Genomic DNA, 25,877 nt, shown 5'->3' with positions numbered 1-25,877 from the left:
AAAAAAGGGCCCTATGTTCCCCATTTTTCTGAAAAAGGGTCCTATGTTCCCCATTTTTCTGAAAAAGGGTCCTATGTTCCCCATTTTTCCCAAAAAAGGGTTCCCCGTTTTTCCCAAAAAAGGGTCCTATGTTCCCCGTTTTTCCCAAAAAAGGGTTCCCCGTTTTTCCCAAAAAAGGGTCCTGTTTTTCCCAAAAAAGGGTTCCCCATTTTTCCCAAAAAAGGGTTCCCCGTTTTTCCCAAAAAAGGGCCCTATGTTCCCTGTTTTTCTGAAAAAGGGTCCTATGTTCCCTGTTTTTCTGAAAAAGGGTCCTATGTTCCCCGTTTTTCTGAAAAAGGGTCCTATGTTCCCTGTTTTTCCCAAAAAAGGGTCCTATGTTCCCTGTTTTTCCCAAAAAAGGGTTCCCCATTTTTCCCAAAAAAGGGTTCCCCGTTTTTCCCAAAAAAGGGTCCTATGTTCCCCGTTTTTCTCAAAAAAGGGCCCTATGTTCCCCATTTTTCTGAAAAAGGGTATGTTCCCCGTTTTTCCCAAAAAAGCGTTCCCCGTTTTTCCCAAAAAAGGGTCCTATGTTCCCCGTTTTTCCCAAAAAAGGTACCCCATTTTTCCCAAAAAAGGTTCCCCGTTTTTCCCAAAAAAGAGTCCTATGTTCCCCGTTTTTCCCAAAAAAGGGTCCTATGTTCCCTGTTTTTCTGAAAAAGGGTCCTATGTTCCCCGTTTTTCCAAAAAAGGGTTCCCCGTTTTTCCCAAAAAAGGGTCCTATGTTCCCCGTTTTTCCCAAAAAAGGTACCCCATTTTTCCCAAAAAAGGGTTCCCCGTTTTTCCCAAAAAAGGGTCCTATGTTCCCTGTTTTTCCCAAAAAAGGGTCCTATGTTCCCCGTTTTTCCCAAAAAAGGGTTCCCCGTTTTTCCCAAAAAAGGGTCCTATGTTCCCCGTTTTTCCCAAAAAAGGTACCCCATTTTTCCCAAAAAAGGGTTCCCCGTTTTTCCCAAAAAAGAGTCCTATGTTCCCCGTTTTTCCCAAAAAAGGGTCCTATGTTCCCTGTTTTTCTGAAAAAGGGTCCTATGTTCCCCGTTTTTCCCAAAAAAGGGCCCTATGTTCCCCATTTTTCCTAAAAAAGGGTCCTATGTTCCCCGTTTTTCTCTGAAAGGGTCCTATGTTCCCCGTTTTTCTCTAAAAGGGCCCTATGTTCCCCATTTTTCCCAAAAAAGGGTTCCCCGTTTTTCCCAAAAAAGGGTCCTATGTTCCCCGTTTTTCCCAAAAAAGGGTTCCCCGTTTTTCCCAAAAAAGGGTCCTGTTTTTCCCAAAAAAGGGTTCCCCATTTTTCCCAAAAAAGGGCCCTATGTTCCCTGTTTTTCTGAAAAAGGGCCCTATGTTCCCCATTTTTCCCAAAAAGGATCCATTTATTGTTCGTTTTCTGTTGCTTGTTTAACTCTTGACTGCAAAACTAGTTTACCCTTGGGTATCAATAAAGTAACCTTAACCTGAACCTATGTTCCCCGGGTTTGAAAAAGAGTCCTATGTTCCCTGTTTTTCCCAAAAAAGAGTCCTATGTTCCCTGTTTTTTTCCCAAAAAAGGTCCTATGTTCCCCGTTTTTCCCAAAAAGAGTCCTATATTCCCCAGTATGTGTTGTTTTTACACTTCTCACTCAAAGTCACAACTCAACTTCTCCTCAGAAATAGTCACAGACCACTTGACTCATACAATGCGGGGAACATATAGGACCCTGTTGCTCACCCTGAGCTTTCTCCTGGTTTTCCCTGTTAAAAGGGTTTTCCATGGAGTTTTTCCTCAGTGGATGTGAGGGTCTAAGGACAGAGGATGATGTTATGATGGGATGTAAAGCCCTTTGAGACAAACTCTTGGTAAAAACGGGCTATACTAATAAAATTGCCTTCCTTGCCTTGCCTTTTTTCTAAAAATGGGTCTTATGTTCCCAGATCCCACATAGGAACATAGGGATGATCCCGAACACACACACACACACAGACACACACACACACACACACACACACACACACACACACACACACACACACACACACACTAGAACAGTAGAAACCAGTAGAAACCCCCCCCCCCCCCACACACACACACACACACAATGATCCATCCTTAACTTGTGTTGTTCCTCCGTTAGCTCTCATTATCTTAACGAGCTGCTTAATGTTGTTAGCTGCTTACTGCTAATTCTGCAGTCATGATGATGCTGTGCTTGCATGCATGTGTGTGTAGGGGTGTGTGTTTCTGTGTGTGTGTGTGTGTGTGTGTGACTGTATGTGTACATGCATATGTGTATATGTGTATATGTGTGTGTGTTGTTTAACCTGGTTTAGCTAAAGATGCTGCTGTGTGTAGCAGCAGGGTTAGTCTGTGTAGCTACATGCTAACACACCGGGCTAACTGTGTGTGCAGGCTGCAGCTATACGCTAACACACACACACACACACACACACACACACACACACACACACACACACACACACACTACACACACACCACACACACACACACACACACAGAGAGAACTGCAGCATGCATGATCATGCAAATCAGGTGAACGACGACGACGCCACTATATGAACGCCTCCCCAACACACACACAGACACACACAGACACACACTGCAGCGGTTTATCTTTGCAGTGGACAAAGAGGAGCAGATACTCACAGAGCATCCTGAGGAGGAGGAGGAGGAGGAGGAGGAGGAGGAGGAGGAGGAGGAGGAGGAGGAGGAGAGGAGGTGGTTATGGGTCCATGTTTCCTTCAGCAGGAGGAAGAAGCTGCTGCTGCTCCGTCACACGTCTCACTGCTCCACCTGTCTGTCTGCCTGTCTGTCTGTCTGTCTGTCTGTCTCTATGTGTGTGTGTGTGTGTGTGTGTGTGTGTTAGCTTTCTGCTACTGATGCTACAGCCTCATCCCCCCCTCCTCTCTCCTCTCTCTCCCTCTCTGTCTGTGTCTATGTGACTCTCCCTCCCCCTCCCTCGGCAGTGGCCCCTCCCCTGCAGTGAAGCGTCCTACTTCCTCTCCTCGTCTCCTCTCTCCTCGTCTCCTCACCCCCCCTCCCTCCCTCTGTCAGGAGGTTACACTCCCTTTGCTCCCAAATAACACACACACACACACTGACGGATTATAGATGGTTTGGTTTAAAGGGATAGTTCAACATTTAGTCAAACTGGCCCATTGCCATAATCCCTATAGTCGTAGCAGTAGGTTCGTTACCTTTAATTGTCGGTGCAAGCTGTTTTTAGAACGGCGGAGCAGAGCCGTGAGCTGCTCAGAGCTACACTACGGAGGCTCATTATGGGATTTCTTGGTTTCCCTCATCAAACTCATCAAATACACAATCCAACAACTCCACAACGCTCTGGTGGACAAGTTGTGAGCTGCACATTCACCACGCTATGAGATAATAACACAACGTTACCACACAGAGTTGTTTTAGAGGAAAATACAGAGACTGTTGATGAAAAACTGTCCCTGAAGGCAACGTGCATCAGTGGTTTTACATGAATTTCCCTCTAAAACAACTCTGTGTGGTAACGTTGTGTTATTATCTCACGAACGAACGAACCTACTGCTATGACTATAGGGATTATGGCAATGGGCCAATTTGACAAAATGTTGAACTATCCCTTTAATAGATCATGTCTCCGTCCACATCCGTTCACACCTGTCACTCTGTGTCTCTCTCATCCAATCAAAACCTTCCATATGTATTGACATTTATCTAATTTTGGCTCAGAACTTCGTTTTGTTTGCAGGGTGGTGGTGGAGTGAAGGATTGTGGGTGCACTGCAAAAACTCCAGATCTGTCCAAGAATATTTGTCTTATTTCTTGTCAAAATGTCTCATTTCTAGTCAAAACTAATCTCTTTCCACTTAAACTAAGACTCATCACCTAAAAATGAACTTGTTTTTAGACACTTTTTACTTCTTTCAAGCAGATTTTCACTTGAAATAAGTAGAAAAATCTGATAGTGGAGTAAGTTTTTGTGAAAATCTGCTTGAAAGAAGTAAAAAGTGTCTAAAAACAAGTTCATTTTTAATGTATAACTATGTATATGTATAAATATACATATTTTAAGTAGAATGAGATTAGTTTTAACTAGAAATAAGACAAATGTTCTTGATAAGATATTGAGTTTTTGCAGTGTAATGGTGGTGTAGTGAAGGATTGTGGGTAACGGCGGTGTAGTGAAGGATTGTGGGTAACGGCGGCGGTCACCTGGTGTCAGCGGGGCCGAGGGCGTGGCTCCTCACGCTGCCATGGCGACAGAGTTTGGGCTGCGAGCGAGTTCGACGCAGAGACTGTTTCAACCTCCGGGACAGGAAGTCCTGAAACACACGAGACCATATAAGGTCACACACACACACACGAAGGAAGGAAGGACGAAGGGATAGAAGGAAGGAAGGAAGGAAGGAAGGAAGGAAGGACAAAGGGAAAGATGGAAGGGAAAAAGGAAGGAAAGACAACAACAACAACTTTATTTATATAGCACATTTCATGCGACAAGCGCAAACTCAATAAGACAGAAGGAGGGAGAGAACAGATTGGGTTAATTGGGTCAAAAAAGAAGGAAGAAGTAAGGACGAAGGGAAGGAAGGAAGGGAGGGAATAAGGACTGTGGAAAGAAGGAAGGGAAAAAGAAAAGAAAGAAATATGGAGGAAGGGAACAGATTCGTTCAAGGAAGGAAGAAGAAGGGAAAGAAGGAAGCGGAAAAGGAAAGGAAAGAAAGATGGAGGGAGAGAACAGATCAGATCAATTGGATCAAAAGAGGAAGGAAGAAGAAGTAAGGACGAAGGGAAGGAAGGAAGGAAGGAAGGAGGGAAGGAGGGAAGGATGGAGGAAAGAAGGAAGGAAGGATGGAGGAAGGAAAGAAGGAAGGAAAGAGGGAAGGAAGGAGGAAGGGAACAGGTGAGGTATGACATCATTTCCTCTGAGGATCAGCTGTTCCTCCAGCAGAGGGAGCCAATCAGCTGAGCCGCTGCTGCTGCCATGGAAACAGCAGGCTGAGCGCAGCTGTGTGTGTGTGTGAGTGTGTGTGTGTGTGTGTGTGTGTGTGTGTGTGTGTGTGTGTGTGTGTGTGTGTGTGTGTGTGTGTGTGTACCGTGACTCTGGCGGTGGGTGTGTCGGCGGCGCCACTGGGCATGCTCTGTCGGCGCACGCCTCGCTCTGGAACATCTGCAGCAGAGAGCATCATGGGAGATGGAGTTTAGAGCAGAGAGCAGAGAGCATCATGGGAGATGGAGTTTAGAGCAGAGAGCAGAGAGCATCATGGGAGTTGGAGTTTAGAGCAGAGAGCAGAGAGCATCATGGGAGTTGGAGTTTAGAGCAGAGAGCAGAGAGCATCATGGGAGATGGAGTTTAGAGCAGAGAGCAGAGAGCATCATGGGAGATGGAGTTTCACAGTGTTAATAACAGAACCGGCTGGTGTTTCCTGTCTCTACACTGCAAAAACTCTAAATCTTTCCAAGAATATTTGTCTTATTTCTTGTCAAAATGTCTCATTTCTAGTCAAAACTAATCTCTTTCCACTTAAAATAAGACTCATCACCTAAAAATGAACTTGTTTTTGGATCATTTTCACTTGTTTCAAACTAATTTTCACTTGAAATAAGTAGAAAAATCTGCCAGTGAAAGCAAGTTTTTTGTGTTTGTAATAAGAAAGAAAAACTTGCTCCACTATCAGATTTTTCTACTTATTTCAAGTGAAAATCTGCTTGAAAGAAGTAAAAAGTGTCTAAAAACAAGCTGCTTTTAATGTGATGAGTCTTATTTTAAGTAGAATGAGATTTGATTTGACTAGAAATAAGACAAATATTCTTGGTAAGATGGTGAGTTTTGGCCGTGTTTGTGTGTTTGTGTGTTTGTGTGTTTGTGTGTGAGTTCAGTGGTTCGATCCAGTTCTAACCAGCTGGACGACTCTGAACCAGCAGCTTCTCAACCTCTTCTGGTTCCTGACCTCATTCTGACCTCACAGACCTCTGCCGACGCGTCAGTCAAGAAGCTTCAGCTCAGATGTTTCTATCTGCTGCAGTTTATCTGAACTGGATTTAAATTCCAGAAAGTGAAAGTATCGAATACAGATGTTTAAGATCGCCTGCAGTGTTTAAAAAGAATAATATTTAGTTTAACCCTCCTGTTGTCCTCCTGGGTCAAGGAAGAAAGGAAGGAAGGACGAGGGGAAAGAAGAAAGGAAGGACAAAGGGAAAGATGGGAGGAAAGAAGGAAGGGAAAAAGGAAGGAAGGAAGGACAAAGGGGAAGATGGGAGGAAAGAAGGAAGGAAGGAAGGACAAAGGGGAAGATGGGAGGAAAGAAGGAAGGGAAAAAGGAAGGAAGAAAGGACAAAGGGAAAGATGGGAGGAAAGAAGGAAGGGAAAAAGGAAGGAAGAAAGGACAAAGGGGAAGATGGGAGGAAAGAAGGAAGGAAGGAAGGACAAAGGGGAAGATGGGAGGAAAGAAGGAAGGGAAAAAGGAAGGAAGGAAGGACAAAGGGGAAGATGGGAGGAAAGAAGGAAGGAAGGAAGGACAAAGGGGAAGATGGGAGGAAAGAAGGAAGGGAAAAAGGAAGGAAGGAAGGACAAAGGGAAAGATGGGAGGAAAGAAGGAAGGGAAAAAGGAAGGAAGGAAGGACAAAGGGAAAGATGGGAGGAAAGAAGGAAGGGAAAAAGGAAGGAAGGAAGGACAAAGGGGAAGATGGGAGGAAAGAAGGAAGGGAAAAAGGAAGGAAGGAAGGACAAAGGGGAAGATGGGAGGAAAGAAGGAAGGAAGGACAAAGGGGAAGATGGGAGGAAAGAAGGAAGGGAAAAAGGAAGGACAAAGGGGAAGATGGGAGGAAAGAAGGAAGGGAAAAAGGAAGGAAGGAAGGACAAAGGGGAAGATGGGAGGAAAGAAGGACGGAAGGAAGGACAAAGGGGAAGATGGGAGGAAAGAAGGACGGAAGGGAGGAAGGAAGGAAGGAAGGAAGGAAGGACGAAGGGAAAGATGGGAGGAAGGAAGGAAGGAAGGAAGGAAGGAAGGACAAAGGGAAAGATGGGAGGAAGGAAGGAAGGAAGGGAGGAAGGAAGGAAGGAAGGAAGGAAGGAAGGACGAAGGGAAAGATGGGAGGAAGGAAGGAAGGAAGGAAGGAAGGAAGGAAGGAAGGAAGGAAGGAAGGAAGGAAGGACGAAGGGAAAGATGGGAGGGAGGAAGGAAGGAAGGACAAAGGGAAAGATGGGAGGAAAGAAGGACGGAAGGAAGGACAAAGGGGAAGATGGGAGGAAAGAAGGAAGGGAAAAAGGAAGGAAGGAAGGACAAAGGGAAAGATGGGAGGAAAGAAGGAAGGGAAAAAGGAAGGAAGGAAGGACAAAGGGGAAGATGGGAGGAAAGAAGGAAGGGAAAAAGGAAGGAAGGAAGGACAAAGGGAAAGATGGGAGGAAAGAAGGAAGGGAAAAAGGAAGGAAGGAAGGACAAAGGGGAAGATGGGAGGAAAGAAGGAAGGGAAAAAGGAAGGAAGGAAGGACAAAGGGGAAGATGGGAGGAAAGAAGGAAGGGAAAAAGGAAGGAAGGAAGGACAAAGGGAAAGATGGGAGGAAGGAAGGAAGGAAGGGAGGAAGGAAGGAAGGAAGGAAGGAAGGACGAAGGGAAAGATGGGAGGAAGGAAGGAAGGAAGGAAGGAAGGAAGGAAGGAAGGAAGGAAGGAAGGAAGGAAGGAAGGAAGGACGAAGGGAAAGATGGGAGGGAGGAAGGAAGGAAGGACAAAGGGAAAGATGGGAGGAAGGAAGGAATGAAGGATGGAAGGAAGGACAAAGGGAAAGATGGGAGGAAAGAAGGAAGGGAAAAAGGAAGGAAAGATAGATGGAGGGAGGGAACAGATCGGGTTAATTGAGTCAAAAAGGAAGGAAGGAATGAAGGAAGGAAGGAAAGGAAGGAAGGAAGGAAGGAAGGAAAGATGGAGGGATGGAACAGATTCATTCAAGGAAGGAAGAAGAAGGGAAGGAAGGAAGGAAGGGAAAAGGGAAGTAAAGAAGGAAGGAAGGAAGGAAGGAAGGAAGGAAAGAAGGAAGGGAAAAAGGATTGTGGAAAGAAGGAAGGGAAAAGGGAAGTAAAGAAGGAAGGAAGTAAGGAAGGAAACAGATTGGGGCAACAGGAGCGTTAACATTTAAGAAGTTTAGACCGCCAACAGACACGGTTGTTGTTGTTGTTGTTGTCGGTCTGTTCCCAGGGACCAGGTTCGAGTCCCTGGTGGTTCTATAACACGTCTTGTTACCGTGGTTACATGGCGGTGGTCATGTGGTCAGGTCAAGGGATCGGACACGTTAACATGGTGTTAACATGATGTTACCACGGCTACGGCTCTACCGGCTAGTCCTGTTGCTATGGCGACTGAGCTCAGATATCAGATTATAAGATTATTATCATAGAAACATGTCGCCAAGATTAAACAAACTAAGTCCTACACAACAACACAAATACACAACTACACAACCACTAACACACAACTACACAACAACACAACACAACACACAACCACCACTGAGTCTGTTCTCTATAAAGAAGATTTAAACATTTTAAACCATTAGACACAAGTGGCACCAATGCAAAAATAACTGAGAAATACAATTTGTTCACTTTTTCCAATTTTTTAAATAAAATTCTCTTTTCTGAAAGTTGTTTTTAAGAGTGTAAATGGACGGCGCCACGAGGAGCGACGTCTCAGATCGTTATTAAGACAACGACACGGAGCAGAACCTCTGCTGACCTGTGTTGATTCAACCTAAGCACCTCTGGAGTTCTTCACCTTCAGGAACTAGATCCCAAACAGAACTACACAACAGTACAGGCTGCACTAACACTTTACAATAAGGTCCCTTAATTAACGTTAGTTAGTACATTATTAAGCATTAATATATAAACTAATGTGTTAATTAATGCTGAGTAATGCATACATAATGATAACTAATTACATTATTCAACTTTTAAATGTATTAACTAACTTTGAGTAGTAAACATTAATGAACTGCTTACTAATGGCAAGGCAAGGCAAGGCAATTTTATTTGTATAGCCCGTTTTTACAAACAGTTTGTGTCAAAGGGCTTTACATCCCATCATAACAACATCCTCTGTCCTTAGACCCTCACATCCACTGAGGACAAACTCCATGGAAAACCCTTTTAACAGGGAAAACCAGGAGAAAGCTCAGGGTGAGCAACAGAGGAGGCTAATAGGCTACATTCATTAATGTGTCTCCTAATCCTAAGTAATACATAATAATGATTGTTAATATATCTGTAAACGGTTAATTAATGCTTAATAATGTACTAAATAACGTTAATTAAGTTGACCCTAATTGTAAAGTGTTACCACCTTTTGTTCTTAATTTGCTTGCTTGGGTAAATAAAGGTTAAATAAAAGAAAAAGAAATTAACTTCTCTCAAATAATTGTCAATACAGAACTTTACTAATGTTTAATGTTAAATTTAAATGTGCAACTGTGTTTATTTATTCATGGTTCCTATTGACTGTATTTGTATCATTGCATTTATTGCATTCAGTATATGTGATCCTGTTCTACAGCCTGAGCAGCACGTAGCTGAAGCCACACGTCTTTATGCAGCACATTTTACATTTTATTGTGTCAATGTTGTAGCTACTGTATCGTCCCTGTTAAATAAACATTTAAAGTTCATAGGAGCTGTTCTGGCTCAGTTTAAGTTTGCTGTTGCTTTCAACATACTGTACATTGTGTAGGACAACCAACTGATCATTTTCTTATAAGATTTCTTGCCTACACTGTATGTGTGATTGTTGTATGTGAACGAAAAACCAAATAAAAAGATTTATAAAAATAAACAGCCTGACCAGGGACAGAGACTGACCATTAGCTTTTTTCCCCTTTTTTCCCTGTTAAAAGGGTTTTCCATGGAGTTTTTCCTCAGTGGATGTGAGGGTCTAAGGACAGAGGATGTTGTTATGATGGGATGTAAAGCCCTTTGAGACAAACTGGTGGTAAAAACGGGCTATACTAATAAGATTGCCTTGTCTGAAGCCAGACGTCTTGTAGGGCTTCTCAACTAGTCTCACTCTGGGTCATTAAGTCTCGACCCACTTTTATAGAATTCAAACCAAGATTTTATTTTTTTAAAGCCTTTAAAAACTCATTTTGCTCTTTATTGAGCAAAGTGCATTTCAGAGCACATGAATGAAACTGAGGAGTTACCATGACAACTGCATGTACGGAAGTGAATAAAAAAATATCAAACTGCACAAAATGGAGACCAACAAAACGATATATTTGACTTCTAATGAATTCAGGCCACAGTAATAAGAAACTGAGATCTTTGCATTCAGAGCAAATAATCAGAAAGTGAGGAGGAGCATTACAACTCCATGTGTTCACGTGTCTCCTGCCTTTCAAAATAAGTTATTTTTCAAAATAAAAGACATGTCCAACATCAGATGTGCATTAAATATTATTTACTTTTTTGACCAGCTGTCCACGACCCATCCAGAACGGGTCTAGACCCACTGCTGGGTCCCGAGAATCACTGTTGTATGCATCACATTTTACATTTTTACATTTTTTTGTGTCAACGTTGTTATACTGTATCGTCCCTGTTAAATAAAGATTTAAAAGATCTTTTCTCACCGTTCAAGTCGTCAAACTCAGAGTCCAGATCCATGTCCATCACCTGTCTGTCTTTCTCTCTGTCTTTCTCTCTGTCTGTCTGTCTGTCTGTGTCTGTGTCTGTCTGTGTCTGAGGCTAAGAACTGAACTCTTCTGGTCGTCTTACCTTTGTGGGCGGGGCCAAGCGGTGCTGAGGTCACATGGAGGGTGTATCTTAGCAACCAGACGGTGCAAGTCTCCGCCCTCTCTGCCAGGAGAAGAGGATGAATCTGAAGAAGAGGAAGAAGAGGATGATGATGATGATGAAGGGAGGAGAGATCAACTCCTCCATCTTTAACTTTCATGTCTCATCCATCAAAACGTCCCACTGTTTCCACTTCCTCCAGTTTTCACAATAAAAGTCTCAGTAAAAACCCAAATCATATTGAGGATTATTTTATTATTTTGGCGGAAAAACACCTCACAATCAAAAAACATGTTTCACATATAGCCTACAGCTCTGGAAAAAATGAAGAGAGCACTTTCACAAAATGTTTCTTAAAAGCATCTCTACATGTACGACAGTCGTTCTTTTCTTTTCCTTAGTTCAAATATTCTTGCTGTGTTGTTTAGGAATAAATATGAACATGTTTTCTTTGCATTATTATTATTATTCAAGGTCTGAAAAGACTTGATATTTCTGTTGTTTAGACTAGTTTAGTCATTAGCCAATAAAAGCTCTATATTTTTATTTCAATTTTGGGAGAAATGTTGTCGGTAGTTGATAGAATAAAACAATTTTTTTTTTAAATTTTACTCAAAACACATACCTATAAATAGTAAAACCAGAGAAACTGATCATTTTGGGAGTGCTCTCTTCATTTTTTCCAGAGCTGTATATAAAAGGCTTATAAATGATACCCTGCAAAATACTGAAAGTATTAAGGGAAAATGGGAATTGAATGTTATAATGTTATAATTACAGATAATGTATGGGAAGAGCTGGGTATAAATTGTCATAAAGGACTTAATAGTCAGTTATAAAGAGAGTTCGACTGGAAATTAAAAATAAGGTATTTCAATACACCACTCAGTCATAATGTCAAGCTATGTGACAGAACCTAATGTGGAATTGTGTTGGAGAAACTGTGGAAACATCGGACATCATTCTCATATGTTTTGGGAAGAATTCTGGAAGAGAGTCAAGGAAGAAACTGACAAGATGCTACAAGTGAATTCCCCATCGGACCCAGTGATATTCCTGCTGGGAGCTACAGGCTAGGCTACCTCAGGGAATATAGTTCAGATCAAAGATACTTTTACTGATTGCTAAGAAAATGATGACTGTTAAAGGGATAGTAGCATTTTTTTAAAGTGGGGTTGTATGATCTCCAAATAGCCCCTAAGTACTTTAATTGCAGTAGAAGACTCTCTGCACTCCTCCCGTTAGCAACGCCAGCCCATAATAGCCCTGCCCAGAGATTTACAACATACAGTGTTGTGAACAGACCCAAAGAAACGGCCTATTTTCACGGCCTAAAAGAGGTTTTACCTGAAAAAAAAAACACAGTTCCATTGTTCACTATAATATAATTTTTTCCAGCCCTTCAAAGTGCAGGAAAAACACAGTTTTTATTTGGACCTAACAATGGAACTGTGTATTTTTTTTCAGGTACTGTGGACTGGACTGGAAGAACACTGTAAAAACTCTAAATCTTTCCAAGAATATTTGTTTTATTTCTAGTCAAAACTAAACTCTTTCCACTTTAAATAAGACTCGTCACCTAAAAATGAACTTGTTTTTAGATAATTTTCACTTAAATTCACAATAAGTAGAAAAATCTGCCAGTGAAAGCAAGTTTTTTGTGTTTGTAATAAGAAAGAAAAACTTGCTCCACTATCAGATTTTTCTACTTATTTCAAGTGAAAATCTGCTTGAAAGAAGTAAAAAGTGTCTAAAAACAAGCTGCTTTTTAATGTGATGAGTCTGATTTTAGGTAGAATGAGATTTGTTTTGACTAGAAATAAGACAAATATTCTTGGTAAGATACTTGAGTTTTTGCAGTGTAATGCTGCATTAGCATCAAAACAAAGAAGGCTAAATAAAAAACGATAATACATACGTAGTCTAAGAAAAAAAAACTGGAAAAGTTAGGGGGAGGGGCCCACTTTAGTATTCTTTAAGGGGGCCCAGAATTCATAGCAACGGCCCTGTGTGTGTGTGTGTGTGTGTGTGTGTGTGTGTGTACCTCCAGGTTGTCGAGCATCAGTAGTTGTGAGTCTGACAGGATGCAGAACATTTTGCTCCAGATGTCCGACTCGGCCTTGCGACCACACGACAGCCAATGGATGGAGGCGCTCTTCAGCTCTGTGACATCACACAACCAGCACACGCTATTGGCTGAGCACTGCTAGCATCGCTACCGCTAGCAGCTGTGTTAAAGCTAACAGCTCACAGCTCTGCCAATAGGAATATTGACCTCTGGCTAAGCCACGCCCCCAAACACGATGAGCCAATCACAGTGCTCATAGCTAGCCCATACACTGGGACATTCTCTGCTTCCACGTCCATTGAAATGCATTGCAGTTAGTCAGTTTTCATTGGTTTTTATATGTTTTTTCTTGACATTTTAAGTTTAAAATGGTCAAACGGTGTTCATGGGGTACATGCAGCTCTGACACTAGGTATCCTGAGAGGCCACGGGGGGATTTTTTTACCTTTTCCCAAACCACATCTCAACCTAGAGAAGTGTCTGCTCTGGATAAAGTTATGCAGTAGACCACAACACCAACTAAACCTGGATAAACTTAACAAGGATGTCTACGTCTGTTCTAAGTTAAGTCAACAACGTATTGAGGCAACATATTGTCAGAGATGTTTAGATGTTAGCCAGCATCACAACTAGCATAAAGTCTGCTAGCTTAATGCTAACGTATAATGTAAAACTCCATAGACAAGCTAACAACCGACAGCCATAGCAGTAAAGCTAAGTGAAGTTTTGGTGACTTAAACATGATATTTAATCTTTCTGTCTCTCCTGTGAAATGTCTCCTACTGTGACAGCTGTTGCCATAGCAACTGTCACCCAGTGTTGACTGTTTGTCCCAGTGAGTGGAGGGGGCGAGTGTCATGCTCACTGAGTATAGATGTGTTCTGGACTTTATTCACTTCCTGTTTTATTTTGTTAAGCTCTGTTTCATCCTTGTTTCACTCCCACTTCCTGTCAAGTTTCCCGCCAGTTTTCAGCCACACCTGTTTGCCATCACTAATCATCCACTCAGTACTTATACACCTAGTGTTCCATACCTACCTTGCCAGATTGTCAAGGTTCCTCGGTTCCCAGCTCTCGCACGTTCTTCAAGTGTATGTATACTCGTGTTTGACCTCTTGCCAGTATTTTTGACCCTGCTCTTGCCTTGCCCTGTTTGATACTTTTGCCTGTGGTTTTTGGACCTTTTGGACAGTTTTTGACTCTGCCTTTGTCTAGCCCTTGCTTGTACTTTCGCCCCGTGGACTGCCTATTTGTGAATGACCTCTGCTCGTCCTGTAATAAAGTGTGTGTTTGATCTCTGCACTTGAGTCTCCAAGCCTGTTCGTTACAGTACAATCTGGCCAATGACTGACTCAGCAGGATCAGACCCCATAAGCGCTGCCATACGCAACCAGGGTCAGCGTCTTCACCAGCATGAGGAAGTTTTGGAATCCCTCTCCGTAAGCATGCGGCATCTCCAAACACAACAAGGAGGCATGCAATCTTCCCTGGAATCAATGGTGAGTGCATTAGCTAACCAGATGCAGGTGATGCAGGAGAGCATGACAACACTCCCGGTTCCTGTGCTGGAGGCCAACCCTGGAATCCCACCTCCTCACGTGGGCCCTCATACTCCTGAACCACGAGGGATTCAGATCGAGAAGTACGAGGGTAATCCTGCCACCTGTCGCTCATTTCTGGTAAACTGCTCTCTTCTTTTTGAGTTAAATGCTTCCTCCTACTCCTCAGAGAGAGCTAAGGTTGCCACTGTGATCACTCACCTCACAGGCAAGGCTAGAGAGTGGGCAACGGCAGAGTGGGCAAGGCAGTCAGAGGTTTGTCAAAGTTTTTCTGAGTTTTCCATGGCACTTCGTCAGGTTTTTGAGCACTGTACACCTGGTCGTGAGGCAGCCCGAGGACTGCTACAGATCCGTCAGGGAAGATCCAGAGTCTCTGAGTATGCTATAGAATTTCGGACAATGGCTGCTGATAGTGATTGGAATAACTCCTCCCTCTGTGATGCCTTTCTGAGTGGATTGTCTGAGGAGATTAAGGATCTACTGGCTCCCCTTGATATCCCTACAGACCTGAATGCTCTCATTTCCCTTGCTGTCAAGATTGATAACCGGCTGGTGGAGAGGAAGAGGGAGAGATCCCAGCGTGCTACGCATCTCCCAACCTACAGTAGGCAGCAACGAGCGGGTGAGAGATCTCCTGAACTGTCTGTTTCTGGTTCCTCCAGTTCCCCTGTTGCCCCGGAGGAACCCATGCAGCTGGGACGCACTCGTCTATCTCCTGAGGAACGACAGAAGAGGATGTCTGAGGGGCGGTGCATCTATTGTGGGCAACATGGACATTTTCTCGCCCGCTGTCCAGTAAAAGACAGGGCTCAGCAGTAGAAAGGAGGGTACTGGTGAGCCGAACCTTAGCTGGTCCTCCTAACCGACCTCTTACCATGGCTAAACTGTTTACTCCTTCTGTGTCTCTTGAGTTGTCTGTACTCATTGATTCAGGAGCTGATGACAATTTTATGGACATTGACCTGGCCAAACAGCTCATGCTGGATACAGAGCTGTTGCCTCAACCATTAGTCGCTCATGCTCTGGACGGACATCTGCTAAGCCGAGTCACTCACCGTACTCAACCAGTGAAGCTTCAAGTGTCAGGTAACCACTCTGAGACACTTTTTTTCAACCTGATCAATTCTCCTCACATGGCACTTATTCTGGGCTATCCGTGGTTGAAGAAGCACAATCCCCTGGTAGATTGGCAAACGGGTCTCATCTCTAGCTGGGGGGAGCAGTGTTCTGTCTCATGTTTAACTGCTGCTGTTCCTTTCACTGACTCTCCCAAGCCTTCTGTGTTCCCGGACCTCTCTGCTGTTCCCCCAGAGTATTTGGATCTCAAGGAGGTTTTTAATAAAGCCAGAGCCTCCTCCCTGCCGCCGCACCGACCCTATGACTGCGCCATTGAGCTCCTTCCTGGATCCTCGCCTCCCAGGGGTCGGTTATACTCCCTCTCTGCCCCTGAGAAGGAGGTCATGAATGAATACATTCAGAAGTCTTTAGCTGCTGGGCTCATTCGACCATCTTCTTCTCCTGCTGGTGCTGGGTTTTTTTTTGTGCAGAAGAAGGATAAGACCTTGCGCCCCTGTATCGACTATCGAGGCCTTAACGACATTACTGTTAAGAACAGGTACCCCCTTCCTCTCCTCACGTCTGCCTTTGAATCATTACAGGGGGCTACCATCTTTTCCAAGCTGGACCTGCGCAATGCCTACCACCTGGTCAGGATACGGGAGGGCGACGAGTGGAAGACGGCTTTTAACACCCCTAGTGGCCACTATGAATACTTGGTGATGCCTTTTGGTTTAACCAATGCCCCTGCTGTCTTTCAAGCTCTGGTGAATGATGTGCTAAGGGATATGCTCGATTGCTTTGTTTTTGTGTATCTCGATGATATCCTCATCTTCTCCAGGTCTAAGCAGGAGCATGTTAAACATGTACGCCAGGTTCTACGGAGACTTCTGGAGAACCAGCTTTTCGTGAAGGCGGAGAAGTGCGAGTTCCACGTCTCCAAGGTTTCCTTCCTGGGGTCCATTGTGGCTGAGGGTAGTCTTCAGATGGATCCCTCTAAGGTCAGAGCTGTGTCTGAGTGGCCCAGGCCGGAGACAAGGAAACAACTTCAACGTTTTTTTGGGTTTTGCAAACTTCTATAGACGTTTTATAAGAAGTTACAGTTCTGTTGCCGCTCCTTTACATGTTCTCACGTCTCCAGGAACCTCTTTCCGCTGGACTCCTGCTGCTGAAGAGGCCTTCCAGCACCTGAAACAGAGGTTTTGTTCAGCTCCCATTCTGACACTCCCTGATCCTAACCAGCAGTTTGTTGTGGAGGTCGATGCATCGGATGTGGGTGTGGGGGCTGTCCTTTCTCAACGCTCCTCTGTCGACAACAAGATTCACCCTTGTGCCTTCTTTTCCAGACGTCTCTCTCCGGCGGAGAGGAATTATAATATTGGGGATCGTGAACTGCTGGCTATAAAACTGGCGCTAGAGGAGTGGAGACAGTGGCTGGAGGGGACCCCACAGCCTTTTCTTGTGTGGACTGATCACAAGAATCTCGAGTACATCCGGACGGCCAAGCAGCTGAACCCAAGACAGGCGAGGTGGTCTCTCTTTTTCAACCGCTTTAATTTTTCTCTCTCTTACCGCCCAGGTTCCAAGAATGCAAAGCCGGATTCCCTGTCTCGTCAGTTTGAGCCCGAGTCTGCTCCACAGACACCAGCTACCATCCTTCCTTCTGCCTGTTTTCTGGGTGCCCTCACATGGGAGATGGAGAGTGAGGTGCGGCAGGTCCTGGATGGGGTTGAGGTCCCGGAGGATTGCCCTGTTGGAAGGTTGTTTGTTCCGCCTCATCTCCGAGGTCGTGTCGTCCAGTGGGCCCACACCTCCAAACTTGCCTGTCACCCAGGAGTGAGCAGGACCATCAGCTTCCTCACTCAGCGGTTCTGGTGGCCTACTATGAGAAGGGAGGTGAGTGAGTTTATTGCTGCCTGTCCAGTCTGTTCACAGAACAAACCCTCCCGTGCGGTGCCTGCAGGACTTCTCCAGCCCCTGCCTGTTCCCAAACGCCCCTGGTCCCATATCTCCCTGGACTTTGTCACAGGATTACCAGTATCCGAAGGTAACTCTGTTGTTCTGACAGTCATCGATCGCTTCTCTAAGATGGCTCACTATATTCCCTTGCCCAAGTTACCCTCTGCCAGGGAAACGGCAGAGTGGTGTTGTCGAATGTTTTTTCGTCTCCATGGTCTTCCCCAGGATGTGGTGTCAGACAGAGGCCCGCAATTCACGTCCCGTTTTTGGAAGGAGTTCTGTTCCCTCATTGGTGCCACAGTCAGTCTGTCCTCAGGGTACCACCCACAGTCCAATGGTCAAACAGAGCGATACAACCAGGAGATGGAGACGGGACTGCGCTGCCTGGCTTCTCAACATCCGACTTCCTGGAGTAAGCAGCTCTTATGGATTGAATATGCCCATAATTCTCTGCCTGTTTCTGCTACAGGGTTGTCCCCGTTCCAGTGTGTGTATGGTTTCCAGCCTCCCATTTTTCCTGAGTTGGAGCACGAGGTTGCAGTCCCTTCGGCTCACGCTCTCGTTCGGCGCTGTCATCTGGCGTGGAGGAGGGCCAGAGCGGTTCTTCTCCGGACGTCCACACTCTACCAGCGCCAAGCCAACCGCCATCGCAGACCAGCTCCTGCCTACCAGCCGGGCCAGAGAGTCTGGCTATCGACCAAGGACCTGCCTCTTCGGGTTGAATCCCGCAAGCTGGCACCTCGCTTCATTGGCCCTTTCCCCATCTCCAGAGTCATCAATCCTGCTGCTGTTCGACTTCGCTTGCCACGTCACATGAGGATCCATCCGACCTTTCATGTCTCCAAGGTCAAGCCTGTGACTGAGTCTCCACTGGTTCCCCCCTCCCAAACCCCTCCTCCCCCCCGTCTTGTTGACGGAGAGCCCACGTATTCAGTTAACCGGTTACTGGCAGTCCGCAAGAGGGGCAGGGGTCGTCAGTATTTGGTTGACTGGGTGGGCTACGGCCCTGAAGAGCGGTCATGGGAGCCATCCAGGAACATCATGGACTCTTCCCTCATTAGGGATTTTCACCAGCGCCATCCGGATCTTCCTGGTCCGTCCGGTGCCGTCCCTTGACGGGGGGGTACTGTCATGCTCACTGAGTATAGATGTGTTCTGGACTTTATTCACTTCCTGTTTTATTTTGTTAAGCTCTGTTTCATCCTTGTTTCACTCCCACTTCCTGTCAAGTTTCCCGCCAGTTTTCAGCCACACCTGTTTGCCATCACTAATCATCCACTCAGTACTTATAGACCACTTCGGCGTCGACGTCACAGTGACGTACTGGTGGCAGAACAATACCGGAAGTAAGCAACAAATACACGTCCTGACCATAGGTCCTGACATACAGCTCAACTTTAAAAAGCAGCGCAGCTGCTTGGCTGCAGCACGACCCTAAGCTGTGATGATGAGCCACATTAGAGGGTGAATTTTATTTAATTTTCGTAATCGCGGTGCAGAACAGTGAGTTTGGAGCTGACGAAAGGAGAGAAAAAAGAGAGTCGTGCCGTGCTGTAGTGGAGAAGCGGCAACACACGCGCGTCCCCTCAGATGGCTGCATCTCTAGGTCACCGGTGTGTGAGTGTGAGAGAAATAAAAGCTCTGACTTGCTTGGGCAGACGTTGTTTGGTGTCACCCGCTGATTTGCACATGTAGGCTACAATATCTAGACCCCGAATATAAGACGACCCGTCCTTTACAACTTTTTTCGACAGAAAAAATACTCTTATCAGTCAGTGTATAAAATATATGTAGATATTGCGTGCATCGTTTAGGGATTTTTATTAAACATTTACTGTTTCATTAAGTGTAAACGTTAACACGTGTACACGTTCACCCTCTTATTCATTTATTTTGACATTCATTCATTCATTTTTACACACATCGGGTCATGAGCGGTGTCCCTAGCAACGGTCTGTGATAGCCTATATAGCCTAACAACGGTCTGACTAATACAGAAATAACAGACATGGATCCGTTAAATAAACTGTAATATACAGCCATACAAGTAGGCTACAGTTTGCTGTCATACCGTAGTTGATGGACTTGTTGATGATCGCCCACGCAGCGTTTTGTGTCCCTAGGCAGTAGCCTACGTCGGTCCGTAACACACAACACACTCCGTTGCTAATCGTTAACTTAGCCTACTCAGGTATGACAACCTGTTTTCTGTTGACAAAACATTAAAATAATCAGAGAAGGCCTCTGTATGATCCATCTTCCTCTGATTTGATCGCTCTTGATGCGGCTTTCCACTGTTGACACCAGATCAGCTGTCACGTTCTGCCACCAGTGAAGCCCCGCCCACAACATACGTCATCAATGTTTATAAACATAGAAATGGTCTATACACCTAGTGTTCCATACCTACCTTGCCAGATTGTCAAGGTTCCTCGGTTCCCAGCTCTCGCACGTTCTTCAAGTGTATGTATACTCGTGTTTGACCTCTTGCCAGTATTTTTGACCCTGCTCTTGCCTTGCCCTGTTTGATACTTTTGCCTGTGGTTTTTGGACCTTTTGGACAGTTTTTGACTCTGCCTTTGTCTAGCCCTTGCTTGTACTTTCGCCCCGTGGACTGCCTATTTGTGAATGACCTCTGCTCGTCCTGTAATAAAGTGTGTGTTTGATCTCTGCACTTGAGTCTCCAAGCCTGTTCGTTACAGTGAGAGGTCAATTAACAGTTGTGCTAACACTAAAAAAAAGGCAACGCAACCGGCGTGTTAAAAGAATGAGGGTCAACATCAGCGTAGCCTTTACTTCCCCGGGTGGAAAGAGCCGACGAGGGAGAAAGGTTTTGAAAGGGACGGTGCAGTTGCTAGCTTTAGCCGACTGCCTGAATTAGCCAATAGCTGCTGTCTTCATACAGTCTGGTTAGACCATGTAGTTAAAGGGTAATTACCATTTTTTTTTTGTTTTTTTTTACAACCTGGACCTTATTTCTATCATAAACTCTGATCATTTCCTCCCCCAGATAACTTTGGTGTCATTCCAAGTGGTTGTGATGAAATGAGCTCCAGCCGAGAGGCGCGTATATCCGTATAATGGAGTCTACAGGGTCTAAATAACACATTATCTGCAGAGAAACTCCTTCATTTCACCAATATTTAGTTCTGATAGGCTAGTGCTATTCCCCTCTGAGTCCGGGGTTAGCTGTTATCAACATCCGGGGTCTGTAGGTTGACCTGCTGACCTCTGACCTGGATGATGTCATCTCTGAGCGCTGTAGACTCCATTATACGGATATACGCGCCTCTCGGCTGGAGCTCATTTCATCACAACCACTTGGAATGACACCAAAGTTATCTGGGGGAGGATTTTGTGATAGAAATAAGGTCCAGGTTGTAAAAAACGGTAATTATCCTTTAATTACCATAGGCAGCAGAACAGTAGAACCTGCTAAAACACACCAGCCTCTTTGGTACAGGATTGACTGATCCTTTTAAAGCCTACCCACCGACTTTACCATGACTATGAAAGCTACAGAAACCATGTAAACATACAGTTCCTCCGGTGGAGTATAACCAGGTTTCACTACACTGCCAAAACTCTAAATCTTACCAAGAATATTTGTCTCATTTCTAGTCAAAACTAATCTCATTCTACTTAAAATCAGACTCATCACATTAAAAGCAGCTTGTTTTTAGACACTTTTTACTTCTTTCAAGCAGATTTTCACTTGAAATAAGTAGAAAAATCTGATAGTGGAGCAAGTTTTTCTTTCTTATTACAAACACAAAAAACTTGCTTTTACTGGCAGATTTTTCTATTTATTTCAAGTGAAAATCTGCTTGAAACAAGTGAAAAGTGATGTCAAAGCTGTCATTTCAATCAACTCACCAATCACGTTCATCCAGCCCAGGTGTTGACACCTGGACAGATGTTTCACCAGCTCCTCCATGGCAACGGGGTCCTTCAAAGAGCCGACTGCTGCATTCTGGGAAATACGTACAGGCCCAGACCACTCACCTGTCTGTCTGTCTGTCTCTCTACCTGTCTGTCTGTCTCTCAGTCTCTACCTGTCTGTCTGTCTGTGTCTCACCTGTCTGTCTCTCTCTCTACCTGTCTCTCTGTCTGTCTGTCTGTCTGTCTCTACCTGTCTGTCTGTCTGTCAGTCTCTCTCATTCAGTTTAGTTTAGTTTAATAAGTTTATCTGTATCAGGGACAATGTACAAAATAACATTAGTCTCTAAATGAGAAGAGAAGCCTTGTAGCGGATTTATCTCACTAGCTACTTTCCATCCGTAGTCCCTGGGCAGATAATTAAAAACAATAGAAAGGTAAGAATTATCAATTTACATAGTGTTCTAAACATCCATCCATCCATTCACCTGTCTGTGTCTCACCTGTCTGTCTGTCTCTCCTGTCTGTAGCTGTCTCTCTCTCTCTACCTGTCTGTCTCTGTGGGACCGTCCGGTGCAGCCGGTTGAAACACCTGAACCGTCTGTTCATGTGTTTTGTTCTTTACGTGTTTAACGCTCTAATTGTATTAACGGATTAACTGCTGCACTCTCACTGACACACACACACACACACACACACACACACACACACACACACACAGAGACACACACACACACACACACACACACACACACAGAGAAAACAAGGAGGTCAAAGGTCAAACATCAGTTCTTTTTATTCCAGAGAAAGCTGGAAGCTGATTGGTCAGCTCAACAGAAACAAGTCAAAGGTACAGTCACATGATCAAAACAACCGTCCAACGGGCCAATGGGAGCAGAGTGTGGTTACCATGGCAGCAGGGAGGAGCTGCGGTTTAAAGTGACAGAGTGAGTTTAACGTCTCAGAGACCGTGAGCACTGTTAGCACTGCTAGCATTCTTCTTTCAAACCAATGGGCTGCGTTAGCATTGAGCTAAGCTCTGAACTACAGATGATTATTAGTGTAGAGGTGGAATCTGATGTTTGCATAGATATGAACCGATACTGAACCGATACTGAACCGATACTGAACCGATACTGAACCGATACTGAACCGATAGTGCAACAAGACGACCAATAGGACGAATCTCCTTGTTGTTTACAACTACTTCCTGGTAGAAAACCAGCATGAGAACAATAGTGACGGACGAGAGTTTCTCTATATTTATCTACTTTTTCATGTCACTATATCACCGTTTAGACTAATCTGATGTTTGTAAAGTTTATAAAACCAATGACTGGACAAACATTACTATTTCTGTGTGCACATTTTTGTAATTAGTCATGGTTATCATAGATTAGCCAGGCTAACGGTTAGCTACCTGTTTAACTTTAATAACTCAGTGACTCAATAAACGCTCCATGAAAAAATATTTTCTCCAGCGGATATCTGAGTTCCAACATGACTGAGCTAACTGGAGTAGTTTCATGTGGTGTCCCACAACGGGAGGGTTTTAACAGCTGACGTTCTGCTGTTAGCTTAGCTACCGCCGTTAGCTTAGCTACCGTTAGCTTAGCTGTCAGCTGAGCCACTGATGCTTTCTAGACACTGTGATTCCCCCAAAACAAGGCGTGCACCGAATGGCATTTTTTGGCCGAAGCCGAATACCGAATAAAATCAAAACGCTTGGCCGAATAACCAAATAATACCGAATACCGAAAGTGGTTGTAAAGTTTTAAAATAAAATATTTTTTTTAACTTAATTTTCAAAGAAAGTAAAAGTTTATTGACTATTCTGACAGTTTTGGAATATTCCAGTTGCCGTTGCTCATCAAAAAAGCACAACAAGTTTTCATTTAGGCCTCTATCGGCCCATTGTGAGTGCTGAAAGATCTATGCAAGTACATTCCAAAAAAACCCAAGTGTCTTTTCAAACAGTGGTTCCTAACCTTTCTGGGTCAGATTTTTTTTAGTAATATATATAATAGTAATATATATAATAGTAATATTTCTTCAATCATTTCAGATTTGTCTAAACGGTGATAGGGCGTGAAAAATATGATATATAGCTAAACTCTTGTTCGTTACTATTGATCTCATTCACATTACAGCTGGTTTTCTACCAGGAAGTAGAATGTAAACAACAAGGAGATTCGGTTTATTCTCTGAAGGGAGCAAGGAACTCTGGGAAACCGACCCCACCGGGACAGAGTCAACACCTGGTCCACAGCAGCAGAAACAGAAACAAACACATTAAAATGAAAAGAAAGAATCTAGAGACGACTGATTGTTGCTTTTGTGTCTGTAGAAAATTAAAAAAAAAACTGAAATGCTGGCAGCTGATTGGTCCAGGTGTGAGCGCTGGTCCTCGTGTGGCGTTCGTGTTCGGTGGGAGAATACTGTTCAGATGAAAGACTTTGAAAATGAAGAGACTCAACAGGTGAGAACAGGTGAGCTGCTGTTTGACAGCGCTACAGGTAACTATGGTTACTCTGACTGTTACACAACCAGAGTCAGATGAAGGAGAAGCTACTTGAACACTATATATTGATATAACACTATTGAGTATGTGTGTGTGTGTGTGTGTGTGTGTGTGTGTGTGTGTGTGGTCTTTGGCTGCGGCTCTGAACCCGGTTCCTCCAGACTCACCTGTAACCATAGATACTATATATATATATACTGACTAGATGTGGCCTTCTGCTTCTCAGCGTACGTCAACACGGCGGCCATCTTGGTCAGGGGTTTCTGACCATAGACATATAAACGTCTGAGCAGCAGTCAGACCAGTCAGACCCTGTACAACACATTTCACTGTATTTATGCATGTGGGTGTGTGTCTGAGTATGGAAGTGTGTGTTTAATACATTAAAAAATATATATAAAAATGTTTCAAAAGAATGTTTTTTGTTGTTGTATCATAAATATGTGTCTGACATTTATAATAAACCAAACAGTTGAGAATGGGTTGAATATCCAGTGAGTTGTGGTGATGTTAATGGTTGATAGACCTCTGATGCAGGAAGTAGACACGGCTTCCCCCTGACCAAGATGGCCGCCACGTTGACGTATTCCACTCAGTAGAGCTGCCTGAGAACGCTGCATCTAGTCTTCTATATCCACCTTTTTCCGAACGTCAAAAACGTAGCCTGTTTTGCCGTTTTTTTGCTCTTCCGGTGGAATTTTATGTTTACGTTTCCATGGTTTTGGTAGTCGCGGTAAATGCATGGATTTTTTTATTTTTTATTTTTTTCTCAATGTAAATCTGTAAAACACATGGATCATCACAGCAGCTTCTAACAGTGGACATCACACAGACTGACATCCGTGTTAAAATCCAGCGTTAATAGATCCATGCGTTTACCGCAACTATGACAACGACTGAAAACCATGGAAACGGAAACGTACAATTCCACCAAACCGGCAAAACTGGCTTCTTCCCGGTTTTGACCATAGATGAGGTTCGGAAACTTGTGGATATACAGGGAACTCCCCCCCCCCAAAGATGGCGGCCGTGACGATGTTCCTGACAAGCCTGAATGCGGCATCTATGTGTATATATCTATGGTCATTATATATATATATATCTATAGACCAGAGCGGCATTTTTATGCAAATGAGAATGACTGATGCATCCTGGGTAATTTAGGGGCAGCACCCGGCATCTTTAAATTGCACTCAGTGGCTTTTTGTGTTTTGATGGAGCGTAGACTAACTAACAATCAATCTGAATGTTTTATTTTGTGTTTCTTTTGTAGCACTATGTCTCATAATTATTTTGACTCCCTCTTTGAAACCCACCGTTCACGCTATCTTGAAAAACGACAATGAATGAATCTACGGTATGCTCCTTTAGCCTCCCACAGTGATCAATGACTCCACACAGTGGCCAGAAATGTCTGAATGAATCTACGGTATGCTCCTTTAGCCTCCCACAGTGATCAATGACTCCACACAGTGGCCAGAAATGTCTGAATGAATCTACGGTATGCTCCTTTAGCCTCCCACAGTGATCAATGACTCCACACAGTGGCCAGAAATGTCTGAATGAATCTACGGTATGCTCCTTTAGCCTCCCACAGTGATCAATGACTCCACACAGTGGCCAGAAATGTCTGACCCAGACATCTACACGTATTTGGTGGAATCACCGGGAGGTTTTGGCTCAGTGTTGTCTGGAAACAGCCTGTTAATACACAACTTTTTGTTACTTAGTTTGTCAAGAAGCCAGTTAGGCTGAACTTTACAATGCTGCCCCTAAATTACCCAGGATGCATCAGTCATTCTCATTTGCATAAAGATGCTGCTGGTCTATAGGTGATGTTCGGAAACTTGTGGATATACAGGGAACTCCCCTCCCAAGATGGCGGCCGCGACGGCGTTCCTGACAAGCCCGAATGCGGCATCTAACGTGTATATACCTATGGTCATTATATATATCTATGGTCATTATATATATATATATCTATGGTCGGACAGGTGAGCCGTTGCCATGGCTACTAGTGGAGGAAGAGGAAGCAGAGTTG

The 25,877-nt window shown here is 44.2% G+C and overlaps 1 protein-coding gene across 3 annotated transcripts in view; it reads right to left on the bottom strand.

The window, feature by feature from the left end:
* LOC146980454 (disabled homolog 2-interacting protein-like) overlaps nt 1-21,485 on the bottom strand; it is a 46,438-nt gene extending 24,953 nt beyond the window's left edge. For 2 of the 3 annotated variants that reach the window (XM_085785671.1, XM_085785672.1), the window contains exons 1-5: nt 21,313-21,485; nt 12,839-12,957; nt 10,777-10,879; nt 5,110-5,183; nt 4,226-4,335 (exon numbers count right to left, since the gene is read on the bottom strand). In XM_085785671.1, coding sequence (XP_085641797.1) covers nt 4,226-4,335; nt 5,110-5,183; nt 10,777-10,879; nt 12,839-12,957; nt 21,313-21,373 — 467 coding nt within the window. In that variant the 5' untranslated portion in view covers nt 21,374-21,485. Of the gene's footprint in view, nt 1-2,668; nt 2,719-4,225; nt 4,336-5,109; nt 5,184-10,776; nt 10,880-12,838; nt 12,958-21,312 lie in introns of those variants that run through there. The other variant, XM_085785673.1, reaches the window with a different exon arrangement.
* Nucleotides 21,486-25,877: the final 4,392 nt, after the last annotated feature.

This window comes from Trachurus japonicus, chromosome 9 (genome assembly GCF_045865225.1).
Source record: "Trachurus japonicus isolate A0001 chromosome 9, Traja_1.0".
Lineage (NCBI taxonomy): Eukaryota > Metazoa > Chordata > Actinopteri > Carangiformes > Carangidae > Trachurus > Trachurus japonicus.
The sequence above is the reverse complement of the archived record's forward strand: the minus strand, read 5'-3'. Positions and strand labels throughout refer to the sequence as shown.